General features: G+C 37.2%; 1 protein-coding gene across 1 annotated transcript; it reads right to left on the bottom strand.

The window, feature by feature from the left end:
- Nucleotides 1-537: 537 nt before the first annotated feature.
- Nucleotides 538-13,759, bottom strand: fshr (follicle stimulating hormone receptor). The gene is made up of 10 exons (XM_053639087.1): nucleotides 13,249-13,759; nucleotides 9,407-9,478; nucleotides 8,867-8,941; nucleotides 8,605-8,679; nucleotides 8,294-8,368; nucleotides 5,281-5,361; nucleotides 5,123-5,191; nucleotides 4,954-5,028; nucleotides 4,021-4,206; nucleotides 538-2,527 (listed from the first exon to the last, which is right to left on the bottom strand). The coding sequence occupies exons 1-10, from the start codon at nucleotides 13,428-13,430 to the stop codon at nucleotides 1,405-1,407; spliced, it is 2,013 nt and encodes a 670-aa protein (XP_053495062.1). The 5' UTR covers nucleotides 13,431-13,759; the 3' UTR covers nucleotides 538-1,404.
- Nucleotides 13,760-18,374: the final 4,615 nt, after the last annotated feature.

Genomic DNA, 18,374 nt, shown 5'->3' with positions numbered 1-18,374 from the left:
TTGATGAAAACTTGTCTGGTTTCGTTTACAGACAAAATGTATTCGAACTGTTCTCCAGATGAGGAAAGTTAATTTCATAACTCAAAATCAGATTTTTGATACTAAATTCATCAGAGCCATGCCTAAGTTAATGAGTCTTTATTGATCACATATACATATGCAAAGTGAAATTCTTTTCTTCGCATACCCCAGCAAGTTAGGAGGTTGGGGTCAGAGCGCAGGGGCAGCCATGATACAGCGCCCCTGGAGCAGGGATGGTTAAGGGCCTTGCTCAAGGGCCCAACAGTGGCAGCTTGGCAGTGCTGGGGCTTGAACCCCGACCTTCCAATCAGTAACCCAGAGCCTTAACCGCCAAGCCACCACTGCCCTTGTGGTGTTGGCGTTCTTTTGCAGGAAGGCAGAGGATGCTACTGAGCATGTGCATAGTGAGTGTCATCACTGTAGCTTGTTTCTGATTGGAGCAATTGACCCCACTCTCCTGTACATATGGCATTTTGAACAAACCGCTGAAATAGACCAGGAGAGATATGTCAGCATATGTTTATTTATCCCCTATTTAAAAATAATTTATGCTTCTACATCACGACTAACCATTTCACAATGAAGGCATATAAACAGCTATATTGATGGCTTAGATTGGAAATTGATTACTGCTAATAGTAAGCTATTGGACATATAATAAAATAGTTGGATAGGTACATACATTTATAGATGCAGTATTATTTGCTGCTGAATATTTTTAGATATTCACTGTGTGTGGTTTTTTTGTCCACTAAGCCCTTGACCCATAGCCTTGAATTCCAGGCCTTGATACGTGAGCCATATCATCGTACCAAATTCCTCTTCCTGTGTGTCTTCATTCAACAGAGCCCAGCTGCAGCAGCCACACATCTCCCATCTCCCACTTATTCTCTCAAACTGACAATTTTAAGGAGGAAAACGATCAACTGTCCTGTGTCTTGTTGCCCAACACAAGTGCAGGTGCACAGATAAGCTGCCTTAGGGGTTATTCAGTGCAAACTCTAGCCTGGTCAGTAAGACTCCGCTTCATACTGGTTTCGTCAAGGACGAAAATGTAAATCAAACATTGAACATTTAGGACACCTACTGAGTCAGGTCCCTCTGGTATAACATCTGGACTGGGCTCTGGCTGCAAGGTTACTGTGACACTGAACATACCGTATGTGCTAAAGGAAGGAAGAGCTGAGATAAGAGTTAAGAAAATGCAAGAAACATCAGTGAGTTGAGGCTGTTTTGCACACATATATTTGATGATAGCAAATTTTGTACAGTTGTATTCGTTTCCTTTTTGCGTTTTTTTAAATTTAAAGTCCCAGCAGCACGGAACAGATCGTATGTAGACTAGAGCAGCTTATAGTGTATGAATTTGGAATGTTTATGGGGTCAGTGGGGATGAGCAACATGCCCCAATGAATATAGTGTCCCATCACTATTCTTGGGTGAGCACATCCTAGGGCCATTATGCAAAGATGATGTTTCTGTACGATAGACACGAGCACGCGACTCGAAGCAGCCAAAGCGGCTGGTGAGAACAAAGAAGTCCTGCTTGAAGCTCTTGGTGAAGAAGGCATAGAGGAAAGGATTGGCACATGAATTAATAGGGTAGAAGAGCACAAGCAGCACCTTGGCATGTGACACGGTGATGAGCGGTTGCTTGAGAGCTGCAGAGATGGCGAAGAACGAGATGGGTGCCATGCACAGGAAGTCTGTGAAGACTAGCACGGCCATGCGCTTGGCCACACGGGCGTCAGCACTGTCCGGCACCGAGGCAGGGTGCCGCACTGTGAGGTAGATGCGCACATAGCAAGCGCAAACGGTCACAAAAGCGAGCACATTGAGAATGAGCAGCAGCATAATGTAGGCTTGTGATGACGCTGTCTCGACATCCATGGGTAGACAGATACTGGTCTTCATATAGCTGCTCACACCTATCACTGGCATTAGAGCAGCAAGCACTGAAAAGAGCCAACCAAAAGCCATGACACTACACGCATGGTGTAACCGCAGTTGCCGCTCCAGGCGCATGGCATAGGTGATGGTATGCCAGCGTTCAAGTGTGATGGCCGTTAGCGTGTATACAGAAAGCTCGCTCGCAAAAACCGTGAGGAAGCCTGCTGTGCCACACCCGACACCCGTTTGCCACTCAATGCCATAGTTGTAGTAATGCGATCGGGTTTGTAAATCCACTGAGCCGATTATCAGTAAGTAGAGGCCCATGCAGAAATCAGCAAACGCCAAATGGCACATCAGGAACCTGGGTACTGTCAGCTTTGTGCGGCTACTGAGGAGCACTAACAGAACTGTGGAGTTTCCCAAGACGGCCAACACGCTGATGAACCAGATGAGGACACGCAGGAAGGTGAAGCCCATGATGTCCTCGCACGGGTTGAAGGCATCTGGCTCAGGGTAACATCTCACTTCTATCACATCCTTACAGTGCTCCTCAAAGAAGTATGGCTCCTGGTTGCGGATGGTGGAATCATTACACAAACGGTTCTTCTCTGACCTGTATGTGCACATAAAACATGCAGTAGTACACTTCGAATCATTGTGTTGACGTATGATGACTCACAGTATGACTGTAACCTTTTCATTATACGCAGTGTACTATTTTAGACGGTTTTCCACTGTGTAATCATATCCAAAACTATAGTTGAGAAAATAGCCACTATTACCTTCCACTGACAAAATGCATTACGTCCAAGTTAACATTAGTTATAGTTTTTGGATAAAACCTACTTGCTGTAATCAATTGAGGTTTAAATTAAACCCATTCAATTGAAATGACCAATGAAATAAGCTAATAAATCATGGACCCCCTGGCTATGCTTTATAACCACAGGGGACTCACTGAAATCCCATAGTGACCACAATGTACAGCAAATATATACCTAAGCAGGTATAAAACACCCAGAATGCACCTATAGTATTGTAGGAAATAGATTCATAGATTCATGGAGTCATGTATTCCATCTTAAGATTATTGCTTTACAAACTGGGTTATCATTATGGGGTGTGTGAGTGTAGACTACATCTTTAGTATAAAAAGTGGTAGTGGAGTTGTAATTGGTGAATAACTTGGACAGACAGCCTGCGAGCCCCCAAACTAAAGAGTTATCAAAAAAACTGGAGTTTGGGAGAAAGGTCACACCGGAACCTCCATTTCCTTCCTCGTTAACTCCATATTAAATATACGATGACTCAAATTTTGACTCTGACAACTTCACTATATTGTGCACTATTTTGGGTGTTTTATCACTTTGTAATTATGTCCAAATGTGTAGCTGCGTATATAGACCCTATAACTTTCCATTGACAAAACAGATTAGGTCCAAGTTAACATTATTTATAGGCCTACTTGTGTTTTTAGGTTTGGATTAAAAGTCAATGAATGCCAAAGACTAGTCAATATCTATAAGAAGTCAATAATAAATTTAATAGCTTTGATCATGGACATAAAAAAAAAGTGCAGAGTTTGGCAGAAAGACAATGCCTGAAACCCCACTTCCTTTCTAATTAATGAAATATTAAATATCCACCTCTCTCTTTATTCACTCAGCACCCCTGCCACCTCTTTAATATTCAACAATTCCTGTTTGGTTGGCAATCTAGTGCTATGCAGAACCCATAAGTTCTCTCCATTTTTGACATGTCAACAAATACTCTCCATGCCATTTTAGTTAAGGGCATTTCTGTATTCACAGGTCTTGTGTAGGAGTCACTGCATAGTATGGAGCAGATGGTGGAGGTAGTGGGTATGGGAAGTGAAGGAGAGAGATAGGAATTTAGGGGCAGTATTATCTCAGGGGAAGTTTTAAAGCTATCCGAATGCTGCCAGGGAACCACAGTTGTGCCCTTCAGTGATGCCCTCAACCCTCTACTGTATACTTGGATTGTATCCTGTTTCAATTTTAAGTCCCTTTGGATAAAAGCATCTGCCAAATGAATAAATGTGAATGTAATATGTACAACATGACTTTGCAATATCGGGTTCCTTACTTGTTCTTTTTGAAGTTTTTGAAGGCACAGCAGTGGCTGGGGTACGTAAGGTTGGCTTGGGTGAGCTCTGTGAATATCTCCAGGTTGGGTAACCATCTCAGAGAGTAGACCGAGGTGGCAATCAGCAGCTTCAGTCTCCTCAGCATGTTCTCAGGCAAGGAACTGATTGCTGTGCGGGAGATGTCCCTGTTCAAACAAGCACCTCTGCCTCAGGTAAAGAGAAATATTTGCAACAAATTTCTGTAGATTGGATTTGCAAGTGATGATTATGCATGTGATAATAAAGAGGATACTTCAGTGATTTTTTTTTTTTTTTAAAAAAAACAATATATATCCACTGCATATGTAGCCGATGAGCAATTACCACAGACAATACGCTTTCCTGTATTGAGAAAGAATGGAAAACTGGTTCACTCTAAACTCATTTATAATAGATATCTAAGGCTAGCTCTGGGCTGTAAAATATGTTTACGTGCAACACATTTCTGTAGAAAACTTTCATTCATTTTTCATTAAAATGTCTTTGTAAAGAGAGCTCTGTATAATTCACCCTGAATTTCTGGGTTTGAATTACCAGTGTAGATTTAATGATGCATGGATATCATTAAACATTTGGTAATGTATAAATAACTGGATCTACCTTTTACTGTATTGCTCTAGTGTCAGACGGTTAAATTCAATGATTTATGTAGTAAGACGTTCTCATCCAAATACCTTTCATGATAGTTTAACACTTGTAGTTTTGAATTTGACTTATATACAGCATCTGTGTATTTGATATTAACATTTATTGAGAGATGAGCAACTTCCCATAGACCTGCATTATGTAGGGTTTTATGTATGTGAAGGCAGTGGTGTAAAAGTTCTTGCTGGAATGTGCGATGCAGCTGGTGGGTTGAATTGTTGTTGACTGTGAGAGCTGCTCATGCTTACAGAACGAGGGGGCCTTCAGCCCCGAGGAAGGCGTAGTTGTGGATACGCTTCAGCTGTTGGTTTCCCATGAGAAAGCTGGGGGAGGGCAGAGGTTGTGTCAGAGATTAACTTTTTATAGAGAAGTTTTTATATATGTATTTCTAACAAAAAAAGTTTTAAGGGCACTTGCAGTTTTTCTATTTTGGTGCCATTGAAGGCATTTCTGTCCACTTCAGTGATACCATTCTTTGTCAGTCTCCTTTAGGATGTGAAAGCAGTAATAAAAGTGATGCCACACAATTTTTTTTTTATCATTGTACCATAAATAACATGCAAATTAACACTTACAGTTCGGTTATTGTACCACTGGTAAGTCCTGCAAAAGCATTGCTGGGTATGACTTCAATGTGCATGTTATCTTCTAGGTCACTAAAAAGCAAAAGAGCAAGTTTTCAAAGAATGCAATTTACACTGATGTCATTAATAATGCCTTAATAAACACTTTCAGATATATCGAATTCTTGGGTCTGCCTTCCTAACCTGATATATAGGATATTTTATAGGGATGCAAAGGCAAACATACATCTAGAAATGCCTATGCAGTTTATATATATATAGCTCCCTGGGATTGGCTCCAGGTTCCCCCGCGACCCTAAAGAAGGAGTAAGTGGTAGAAGATGGATGGATGGATTATTACATATATAACACACACTCTATATATACAGTTCTGTGCAAAGTCTTAGGCACATGCAAAGAAATGCTGTAGAACAAGGAGGAAAAATTGTCTTTATTGTTTAACCTTTTGATCTATTGTGAAAAGAATTCACAAAAATACTCTGCTCTCATGAATATCATGCAAACAAAACACAGGTGTGTATATATAAAATATATATATATATATATATATTAGTTGTTAAATATAGGTGTGCAACAATTATTGTCACCGTTTTAGTCAATACTTTGTGCTACCTCCCTTTGCCAAGATAACAGCTCTGAGTCTTCTCCTATAATGCCTGATGAGGTTGGAGAATACATGGCAAGGGATCTGAGACCATTTCTCCATACAGAATCTCTCCAGATCCTTCAAATTTTAAGGTCCACGCTGGTGGACTCTCCTCTTCAGTTCACCCCACAGATTTTCTATGGAAGAGTTTTTGGATGAGAGTAGAGGCTTTTTTCTTGAAACCCTTCCAAACAACTTGTGGTGATGTATGTGACTTCGGATTGTAGTTTTGGAGACTTTCTGACCCCAAGACACAACTAACTTCTGCAATTCTCCAGCTGTGATCCTTGGAGATTTTTTGGCCACTCGAACCATCCTCTTCACAGTGCGCTGAGACAATATAGACACACGTCCAATTCCAGGTTGATTCATAACATTTCCAATTACTTCTTAATTATTGCCCTGATGGTGGAAATGGGCATTCAGTGCTTGTGCATTGAATGCCCAAGCATCCAAGATTTTCTTATAGCCACTTCCCATTTTGTGAAGCTCAACAACCTTTTGCAGCACATCACAGCTATATTCCTTGGTCTTACCCGTTGTTATGAATGACTAAGGGAATTTGGTCTATGTGTTACCTCATGTTTATGCCCATTTAAAACAGGAAGTCATGGTTGAACAATTTCCTGTTCCTAGTCACCCAGGGGTACTAACGAATTTTAAAATATTAATGGGAATATACTTCAAATATATTTTTCTCATATGAATTCATGGGGTGCCAATAATTGTTGCACACCTATATGTAACAAAGATATATATATATATATATATTTTATAAACCTGTCTTAGTGTTTGCAATTGTTTAATATCCATGAGAGCAGAGTATTTTTGTGAACTTTTTGAACAAAAGATCAAAAGGTTAAACAATTAAGACAATTTTCCACAGCATTCTTTCCCCATATTTTCCAAGGGTGTCAATATTAGTGGAGGGCACTGTAAGTACACGAGGCTTGCTCTAATAGGAAAACAATAAACGACTGTGTGATGAGGCCTGACACGTTCCAGGTTGATTCATAACATTTCCAATTACTTCTTAATTATTGCCCTGATGGTTGAAATGGGCATTTTCAATGCTTATGCTATTTTCTATAGCCAATATTAGTGGAGGGCACTGTGTGTGTGTGTGTGTGTGTGTGTGTGTGTGTGTGTGTGTGTGTGTGTGTGCGTATGTGTGTATATATATTAGAGATGCAGCGATGTATCGGGCAATAAAGGCTATTTTTCCCGCTATCGACCGATACTTTAAAAACATCCGATGATCAGGGCCGATTGTATCCTGTCAATCAAAAGAGGGTGGGAAAACACATCGATTTCATGCTGTGTGTAAAGATGATGTCTCTTGTGTGGAATGACGATAAAACTGCAGTTTGTAAGCTCTGTACTGCTAAAATTTTACAGCGGAAGTGAGCAGCAGTGAAGCGGCGTCGAGTCTAATTCTCCCAACCCCCCACACCCCCCCGTGACTGTGCGCGCTGCTCGCGCTGAAATAAAGCGGCAGTACACTGCTGAAAGATTTAAATGAAGATGAGTGACAAAAAAGTAGTATATATTGCACAGAAAAATATATTTGTAGAGTAGTATGTTTCATATGCAGTAAATGTTAATGAGTTAATATCATCCAAAAAAAGTTTATATTAGGCCTATATATTACCAGTTTGATGTCTGTGATGAAGTAGAAATGCTTTTGTTTGTGGTGAGTGAATGCGAAGCCTTCAGGGTTTTTTTTTTTTTTACAATTCAATCACTTTATATTCTGTTAATATGAATTAATAACATTCAATAAGTTAAGAAATCTTACTTTAATCTTCAGAATTCAGTTCATGTGTTAATGTGAGTAATGTGTTTTCTGTTTATGAGACCAGTTACTGAGAAACAACTTGTTGAAATGGAGAGAATAAAGTTTTTATTTGCATTTTTAACAGAATTGTGGAATTAATTACTATTAATTTAAAAGAAGGCATAAAAGGCAAAACTATCGGTATCGGCCGATATCACTCTGAATAATCGGTTATCGGTATCAGCTGAGAACGTCTCTAATAAATAAATAAATAAATAAATAATATACATATATAAATTATAATATATATATATATATATAAATTTAGAATTATTTAGATCATATATATATAACAAATTTTATATATATAAAACAAATTTTATATATATATATAAATTTAGAATTTAGATCATATATATATATATATATAACAAATTATATATATATATATATATATATATATATATATATATATATATATATATATATATATATATATATATATATATATATATATATAATATTGCCATTCCTGGTGTGAATATAATGTACAAGAAGACAGGAAAGTATTATATACATACAACAGGAATTCAAAAGCAGCAGACTGGACTTTGGAGAAGTCAGGTAGGACTGTAAGACCCGTGTTTGAAATAGTCCTGAAATGTACACAGAAATACTCATGTAGACTTAATGAAACTACTTCATCAATATAACCAAACAAAACACTATATTTGTTTCCTGTGAGACATTTGTTTGATAGAATAACAAGCTGTGTTTGGACCATTCTGCCTTTTGCTGAGATGTTACAGATCTCTTACCACTAAGTTTAGATAGAACCTCCAATGGGAATACATTTCCTTTGCCCTTGAAGAATACAAAAAGTAATACTCACAGATATCTCAGTTTTGGAAGTCCCCAGAATGTGTGTCTGTCCATACAGACAAGATTTTTTGATTTAGTAATAGTACTGTAATAAAGAAAAATATATAAAGCATTTTAATGTATGCTGTTAGAAATATTAAGTGTTTATAGTTAATAATGTTTTTTCTTTGTATTTGCTGTTTCTGTTGTGGCAGGTAATTCCTTCAGGAGGGAGTGTAATGTCTAAAAAGAAATAAATATAATGGCTCCACTGGCTCCAGCTAAAAACGTACATCTCTTCCAGTTTAGTCAGGTTTGCAAATGCGTAGGCTTCAATACGCTGGAGGACTCCATTCTCCGACACCATTCTGAGAGAGTGATAACAGCCATAATGATCATTTCATACTGATATCATCAGCAACACAAACAATAATAAAGCAAGTGTTAAAAGCGTAATTTGATTGTAGGAAAGTACAGTTTACATATCTGCTAGATGTTTACACATTTAATAATCTTCCTGAGGAAATAGCATTTGTAGTATTAACCCACATTTCGTTTAATTTCTTTCTTACTTTTAAGGTCACGTTCTACACCAAGCCTAATTTACTATATATGTTCTTCTCATGGCTGCTATATTTCTGCAATTCATATCTTACGTGTTTTGTCCCTTCATTGTATCAAAGACTAAACATGTTTAATCCAGACTAAATACTGAATATTTATGTGAGTTTTCACTTTAAAAACAAAAATAGCATTTTAAACACACACACACACACACACACACACACACACACAGACACACACTAAAATGGCTCCATAATATTTTTACTCACATTCGCTTGAGGTCATGGAGTGATGACATGGCTCTACTTGGAAGCAGGATGATCCGAGTTAGCTTTATCTCCCTGACCATAAACAGAAAGCTTCTTATCAAATGATTATTAGTGTTTAATACATTAACAGAGTGTAAAACATTCATCTGTATTTAACTCTTTTAGCATTATAATTATTATACATTTATTTCTAAATACAGTGTTATTAATATAACAATCACTTGAAAGTGCTAGAAAGTACTTTTACACTCACACCTGCAAAGGCTTTGGACAGTGTTACAGTGTCACAGTCTAACAATAAGATGATAGTTATCATTGTGTATCTGGAATGTTTTTAGAAAAGTTCTCAGTAATTACTGGTATTTACAGTCCAAATAATCCCTTCCTTTAAACACAGTGTCACAAGAATGACATAACCATGTCATATACGGCGATGAGTAATAGAAGTCTATCACATTATTATTATTATTATTATTATTATTATTATTATTATTATTATTATTATCATAATAGTGCCTGTAAGGTAGCATAGTTTATGAAAGATTTTAACAACCTGTTTATAATTGTCTGTGTTTTTCCTGTATCAAGACACTTCTAACGTAGATCTGGTCACAAATGTTATCACTTGAAAGCAATTGTGTCTGGACTTGCCTATGCAAAATTGATATGCTTTTGTTAGATTAAAAACAAAACAGGAAGAGTACCCATCATTTCCTACACTACAGAACGTCGAAGAGAAGTATGATACATGCTAGTGCACACTTGTTTTTGTTGTTTTTGTTTGAATAGATTGATTCATGAGGGGGGAAAGAGAAGACAGTAATAAGAACGATTGAAATCAGCTCATTCAGATGGGTGACCCAATGTGAAAACAGACATTTTGGAAATTATGAATGTTCTTTCTTGATATAATTGGAAATCACTGGTTACTGAAGCATGTTATTTTCATCCCCACTTCTGTGAGTTTATTATTGAAAGTACCAAAATGTACAGAACATGTACAGGAGCTTTATTTGGGCCACAATATGCCACTGCAGGTAGGCTTCTTCCCAATGTGCTTGTAAAACAGCAGCAACAACAAAACTACATGATAGATATGTTTGTTTTAGGGCACATTTCATTTAATACATTGTTACAGTACAAGATCCATTTGTCTCAAGGTATTTCTTATGACTTGTTATTCTTTTTTTATTGGAGTAATGTGAAAAAATAAGTACACCCCATGAAAATGGTTGGCTTTTTTTGACATATTTGGACAAGCAAACATTTGATCCTCTTTGAAACGGTGCCTGTTAATACACTATCAAATAACACACAAAATTGACATTGTGTAGTAATTTTCACAATTTAAATGAACAAAAAAAGTAGATCAGTCACATGGACAACGTAAAAAAAAAAAAAAAGTAAGTACACCCCTACATTTATTACATCTTCAAATGCATAAAATTAGAATCAGGTGTTGAAGGTTGGGTACCAGTGATTAGAACCTGCTCAGGGAGTGCAGATGGAACCCGTCTTATTTAAACCTTTCACATCTCACTAGATGGTGATGTCTGGTGTTCCCTTTACTATTGAGGTGTGTGGTGTCATCATGCCAAGATCTAAAGAGTTCTATAAGGCCTCCAGGACTGGCCGTCCCAACAAATTTAGCCCAAGAGCAGACAGTCTGATGCAAAAAGAAGCCTCCAAGAACCCCAAAATTTCATCACAGGAACAAAGGAATGGCTCAAAAAGAAGAAATGGAGGGTTACGGAATGGCCAAGTCAAAGCCTGGATTTGAATCTCACTGAAATGTTGTGGGGGGGGATTTGAAACAGGCAATACATGCAAAACAAAACAACCCCCCAAACATCTTGTAAATGAAAGAATATTGCATGGAAGAGTGGTCAAAATTTCAGCAAGCCTGATGGAAAATTATGCAAAAACGTCTACAAGAAATTATTTCTGCTAAAGGGGGCAATACCAGCTTCTGAGGCCAAGGGTGTACTTACTTTTTCCACAGAATCATATCACATCTATTGATATTTAATCAATACTATCAATTTAATCAATCTATTGAAAAAGCTATTTTTTCTTGTGGTTTTGTTCAAGTATTTCAACTTCATTAATAGGAACTGTTTCAAAGATGATCAAATATTTGCTCGTCCAAATACGTCAAAAAAGCCAACAATTTCCATGGGGTGTACTTATTTTTTCACATAACTGTATGTCTCTTTATCTTTGTTTTGAAACTGTTTCTTTATCTTAATCATGCAAAGAATTATGACATTTAATACTTCTGCTTTTATACAGTTATTTCCTCCTTTTGTTTCCTTTAACTTAGGATGAGTATGATTTAAAAAAAAAACAAAACAAAACAAAAAAAAAAACAGGTTTATAGTCTCTCTGGGTCTTAGGGATATTCTAACAGTGGTTCATATGGGTTGTCAGAGTAGGAATGTGTCTGGATTGTCTGTTACGATATTATTCAGAATGAAGGGAGCCATCTGCAGCTCTATGTCTTCTCTATCAGCTCCTATCAAGCACAGAACTGTGTGTTCTAGCTAAGTAGCAAATTTGTGTTGCTCAGACACATGCTGCAGGGCTCCTGTTTTCATCCCTGCATTCACTCAAAAATGGCTGAAATAAAAAGTAGCCAGATTGAACATAAAGTCCTATTCTGGAAAGGTATGCAGGAATGCAGCATGGTGTAGCTCGGGCAGCGTGAAGGATGGCACTGGGCTTAAAGTTAACAGCTACAGAGGCAGGTGTCTCTGAAAGTCATCTGATATGAGCACAAACTGCTTACAGAAATAGAACCTACAACAAACCTCCCAGGCTTAATGAACCTATGAGCATGTGTGCTATATTCCCTCCTTCCCTCTCTTTTTCAGAGTCAAACATGCTGAATGGAAGCATTTTTTTCTTGTGCTTAAAAAAGATCAAGTGTGTTTTTTGTTGGTGTTGTTGTTTTTTTTTGTTCATGAATGAAAAACAGGTTATTACCACCCGCCCCACCAGTCCAAGGCTGAACTGTGTGTGTGGAGTACAACAGCCTTGAGATTGTAAAATATATGTTTCAGGAATCACAACTGCGTCATAATTTTGTTGTCAGTCAAAATTCTTGAACCCGAGAATAACAATCAGCTTGAAAACAATAAAAGAATGTTACTGCTGTACGGCAGTTTTTCCTCACATTTCTTAATTGTGTATTTGTTTTATCCAATACAGTGCAAAAGCCATAGGTACAATACATTTTGTATAGAGTACAGTTGCATATATGTTCTATATGCTTGTCTTATATTTTAATCCTTCTGCATTAGAGTCAGAAGGAAAAAGTACATTTTAGATTTTCAAAAATTAATTTTTTTTAAAAAAAACAAACAAAAAAAACACCCCAAAACAACCCCACCCCCCAAAAAGACAAGTTGTATGTCTTTTTTTTTTTTTTTTTTTTTTAAAAAAGGAACATATTAAATAGTAGCACTTTTCAGATAAAACCACTATCCAGTTTTTCTTCTACCAGTAGTAAAATAAGTAAGTGACACAAAGACTGTAGATCTCAGAGATGCTTGAAAAACCTACTAGATGATTTCCTTATGAAACTGTATAAAAGTTGGAGAACTGATTCACATCAAATTTTGAACTGGATTACTCTTTTATTGTTCACTATCTTTTTGTTCATTTCTTTATATTACAAACGGTTTCATTTCACAATTTGTTTTGGAAGCATAACAATTTCTACCAAGTCGGTATCATCTAATACTGTATTTTTGCAACAATATAAATACACTCACATGACATTAAATTAATAACACAGGGTATTGTAACAACTGTGTAACGTATAAAGTGCATATACTTACACATATGTGGTATTTTTTGGTATATGGTATGGCATCTGATGCACTTTGCTGCCAAGACACAAGAAGGAGCGAGTTGTCCCATTGGCCAAACAAGCATAAGATCCCAAAAACATGTTCCCTGCGTGCATCATGAGCCAAGAAAGGATGAAGCGCGTCATGGCCACCCAGACCAGCTTCTTCATTGTGATGGACAAATGCACTCCCAGTACACTCTCTTTCTGTCCTGTGTGGTTGAGCGATGGTTTGTTTTACTCTGTTAAAGCTTGAGTAAGGCCTTCAGTGCTGTTTTCCTGAAGCCTCCATCTCTTTACTCCAGGTAAGAGTCAGGATGTTTATGTGGATTTGTGGTGCTGGGATGCTACATGTTCAGAGTATTGTGGCTGGAGTTGTGGGAAGGGCGATTCTTGCGGAGCAGTGTGGTTGGTTTAGAGTACTACAGCCAAAGCCATTGAAGACCTTGGGAGAGACAACCTCTGATAACAGCCATATGTAATGCTAATTTCTATTCCCAGCTGTCTTGTCCTCCTCCTCTACTCCAATCTCATCCCTCTCTCCACAATCCTTCCTCCCATTTCTTACCAATAGTCTCACAGGCAAACATGTCCAAGTCCAACATGCTAGCATTCATCATTGTTTCACTGACTTATGTAAAACCAAATCTCTTTCTCTAGACATTTCTCCAAAGGAGGGATTTCACATATTATATTGACTAGTTCCTTAGACTGTGGTTTAAAATCCAGCATGAGTAGCAGACATAATGCTTTCTTATAGCATATAATAATCTGTTCTGAGCAAGCCTTCCTTGAATGGGGGCAATTGAAGTTCTGTGTTGACATGAAGTGTTTAGTCTTAAAATTTTCATGTGTGTGTGTCCAAAGGACATGTGATAGTAGTGAACAATGTGTTCCCGTACTCTCTTCAGTAACATCCTGCCTAAAGAGTTTTGACTTTAAACACAAGTGCATAATTAGGGCTGGGCAATATGATATCATATCAAAATCACAATAGATTACATGACTATGGGGTTTTTTTTGAGAATAGCACTGTTAATATATGCATTAAATGGGCCACTCTATTTTATTTTATTACTATTTACTAGTTTACTATTTATGTCTATGCTATGCATACATTTTTATATTTTTAACTTTATATTATTATTATTATTATTATTTTTTATCTTCTTCACAAATTCAGAGGTTGAAGCTGGTTTTAGCTTGCGTTTGTTGCTAATTTCAGTGGGATTTTAGAGATACAGAGTACTTTCCTTTTATACTTCCTGACATATACAAACTAAATGTTGATACTCCTGGTAGTTTTGTGATGGTTCTTATGTTATCTATATTCACCTGAGCTTCAAGAGCTTCAGTTAATATTCACATCAAACATAACAATGAGGGAAAAATGTGATCTCAGTGGATCTCATGGACTTTGACCAACTCATGGTTGTTGGTGCCAGGCTGGTTTGAGAATTTCAGAAAACACTGATCTGATGGGGATACTAGAGTTTACACAGAAAGGTGCAAAAACCAGAAAACTTCCAGGAAGCAGCAGTTCTACTGGTGGAAATGCTGCTGATGTGAGATTTCGGAGCAGAATGGATAGACTAGTATGGACTGACATGAAGGCCACTCTTTACGTACATGTTTAGGGCAGCATTCATTACACAATTTATGGTCATTTAGGCTTGCAGTCATGAGTCTGAGGTCATTTTGATTTGTATAGCAGCACTGTGTATGCTGAGCCTTGTGTTTGCTTTTGCTAGCTAATCCATGGCAATGTACATTAGCATTCAGTGTGTAGTCTGAGGTAATTCATGGTAACATTTGCTATGTTGTTTGAAGTCATTTTTGTGAGCGTTTGTTTGCTAGTCAGATAATTTTTCTTGTCACGCTAGTAAGTATCGGAATTTAAGTTAACATTCTGTAGTGTTATTCCAAAATTAATTTACTTAGACATGATCTCTACAAGATGTTAAATGTGTTATGCAGGAATGCCATGTGAAAAAGCTTGCATTACACATTTACTGCAAAATGGATAGCTGCAGCATGTTCTCTACAGCCTTCTTTTTTATTTTGTTTTTCATTAGCCATGGATTTAAAAAATAATAATCGTGGGTAAACTTTGTAGTAGATTTTCTAAAATCTGCAAAGAAATAATTAGTATCTCTCACTTCTCTCAGATTTTTTGTAGAATGTCAGGACTAATACATTCATGCTTAATTTATGCCACAGCACAGTCTGCTGATCACAGCGTGACCCCTGTTTGGCATCAAGAGGCCCCTTGCGGCAATCGCAGGAAATCCACAGGTTTAGTATTTTCCAATAAAACACTTTATTTTTTGACTCACTGTAACTTGTCCTTGACTTTGCCACACTTTATTTTTGTCTAGTGAATAGATGTGCTGTTGCTATCAATTAGTGAATAAAGATCTAAATGTCAAAACGATTAGGTGGATGAGAGAGTATGCCACCGTGGGACTTGTAAATGTGATTGCTCAGAAGATTATATGACTGTAGTAATCCAAGGTGGTAGCAGATTTTTAAGTCGGAACACTTCTTGTAATATTTTCTAAAGCTGTCATTATTTTAAACGCTTGAACAGCGAATGTGTGAGTTCACGTTCACTATCAAAAGTGCAAATTCACAGGTTTTATCTGAATGTACAAACAGGAACATGTAGCTGATTGGAGATTAAACTCTATTTTTTTCTTCCATTTGCTTCATTCTTCTTCTATTTATCGGTAATTACTTTTTAGACTAATTTAAATAAAACAATAAAATTTGGTGATTTACTGGTGCAAATTTATTTTGTTAGAAAACAAATATTATGAGAGTAATTGTGTATCATGAAAATTCCTTCAGGTCTCCTTTGAACCTCAAGCATTCACCAGTTTGACCATTGGGGGGAACCCTTAAAGGTTCTATGTAGAACTCTGCAAAAGAGGATTTCCCTCTTAGGAAGAACCCTTATAGGAAGCTAAAAACCAATAACTATGCAAACAGCCCTCCATTTTGCATTTTGAGGGTCACTCATATGGTAAATAGTAAATGGTCTGCACTTATATAACACTTTTTTAACCTTAGTAGTTCTACAAAACACTTTACACTGTGTCTCATTCACCCATTCACACTCACACACCAATGGTATCAGAGCTGCCATGCAAGGCGCTAGCCTGCCATCGGGAGCAACTTGGGGTTCAGTGTCTTGCCCAAGGACACTTCGGCATGTGGAGTCATGTGGGCCTAGAATTGAACCCCCAACCCTACGATTAGTGGACAACCCGCTCTACCACCTGAACCACAGCCACCCACATAGCTTTTGTGTTCAAGTTTTTTATTAGTTACAAATAGATAAGAAAAGCCAAACAAAATGAAATGTCCTTGGGCAAGACTCTGAACCCCAAGTTACTCCTGATGGCAGGCTTGCCCCTTGCATGGTAGCTCTGCTGTCATTGATGTGTGAGTGTGTGTGTGAATGGGTGAATGAGACAGTGTAAAGGGCTTTGTAGAACTGCTAAGGTTAAAAAGCACTATATAACAGACCATTTACCATTTACTATCCAGGACTTGTAATTTTACATCAGTGCTTCATAACACAAACAAGCAAATGACATGAACATAATTACACTGTCATACCAACGGACAAAGACTAAAATACATATAAAGAGACTGGATTCAGGGTGATTCTTAATGAGATAACATTAAGTCCTTAATGGACAAAGCAATCCTTGTCACTGCAGACATTGTAATTAGTTAGGTTTATTAATCAGAGCAGTAATGAACTCAAGGGAGATAACATTGTTAAAGAATAACAACCATTTTTTCATGACATTGATGAATATGGATTCATCCAATTATGTAAAATAACTTTTTCAGTTTTGAGAAAGTATGAAGCAAAATGACTCCAGATTTTCCGCAGATTTGGGCCAAGACGAATCATGTGACCATCACAGCATGCATTCAGCAAAAGTACAGCTAAAAGGTCTCATTTACCAATAAACATCACTGTGAAAGACCGTGCAAAACAAGTTTATGCAACTGCAATTTTGCCAGTTCTAGTTGTCCACAAAAAAGCACAAAAACTCCACAAATTGCATCACAAATTTTGAAAAAAAAAACTGCAGCAAAATAAATGAATAAAAAACCTCAGTGAAATCCTTTATGGAAGCAGTGCTAGTTTTAAATAGAATGCTACAAATATACTGTATACGATAGTAAATCTGCCAGATTCAACAGTATCTCTGACTTTTAAATCATTTGTGGATCTGTATAATGTGACACACAAGGCACATAATTGATCTCATCAGAAATAATTCGGTGTAATTGCAACGTAAAGCAGATAATTTGTTTGTTTATCAGTACCGAATGTATAAAGTGTGCATGAAGGTTGCAAAGAGAGATAAAAGGCTGCGGAGGAAAAAAGAACAACAAACTAAAACTCCACTAATCCTGGGACTTCTCTTTATTCCTCTTTTCATTTTCTGTTGTTTTGCATGTTTGTCTCCCATAATTAAGTGTTTTTGTTGTAGTTTTGCTAAAAATAGCAGCACAGCAGGCTCTGAGAGCTCAGAGAGCAGGTTTGTTTTGACTGCCGTAGATGCTCAGATTCGGTGTTTGGTAGAGTAAGTGAGAGCTGCCGCTACTGTAAGTTCCTCATCCTCACACTGATGTCTTTACCTGGGGGAGCGGGTACTGAAAAGGCTCTTACAGAGAACCTCCTTTATTGATGTGAACTATTGCAGAGTTGTGCATTATTATTATTATTTTTTTTTTTAGATTTACAAGCCATATGAAATGAGTTGAAATAAATTGTTATTGGTTTGAGAACCTGCCAAAGTTGTTGATGATATTTAATACTTGCGGGTGAGTGATTGAAGCTATATAATCACCTTTTCCATTTCACTGTGTCTGTAAGGCCATCACATCTGTTGTGTTTTGTTGAATTTGGCATGAGTGCAGGGCTGGCTGGGCTTTGGCTGATTGAAAAACCGATAGAAACAGCTAGATGATGAATAGAGACACATGCTGACTGAGTGATGGAGTGAATGCATAAATGAGTAAGTGAAAAATGTGAGAGAGCTGCTTAGATGTATAACAAAATGAAAAGAAAGAATTGTAAGTCACTCT

This window comes from Ictalurus furcatus, chromosome 13 (assembly GCF_023375685.1).
Source record: "Ictalurus furcatus strain D&B chromosome 13, Billie_1.0, whole genome shotgun sequence".
Classification (NCBI taxonomy): Eukaryota; Metazoa; Chordata; class Actinopteri; order Siluriformes; family Ictaluridae; genus Ictalurus; species Ictalurus furcatus.
The sequence above is the reverse complement of the archived record's forward strand: the minus strand, read 5'-3'. Positions and strand labels throughout refer to the sequence as shown.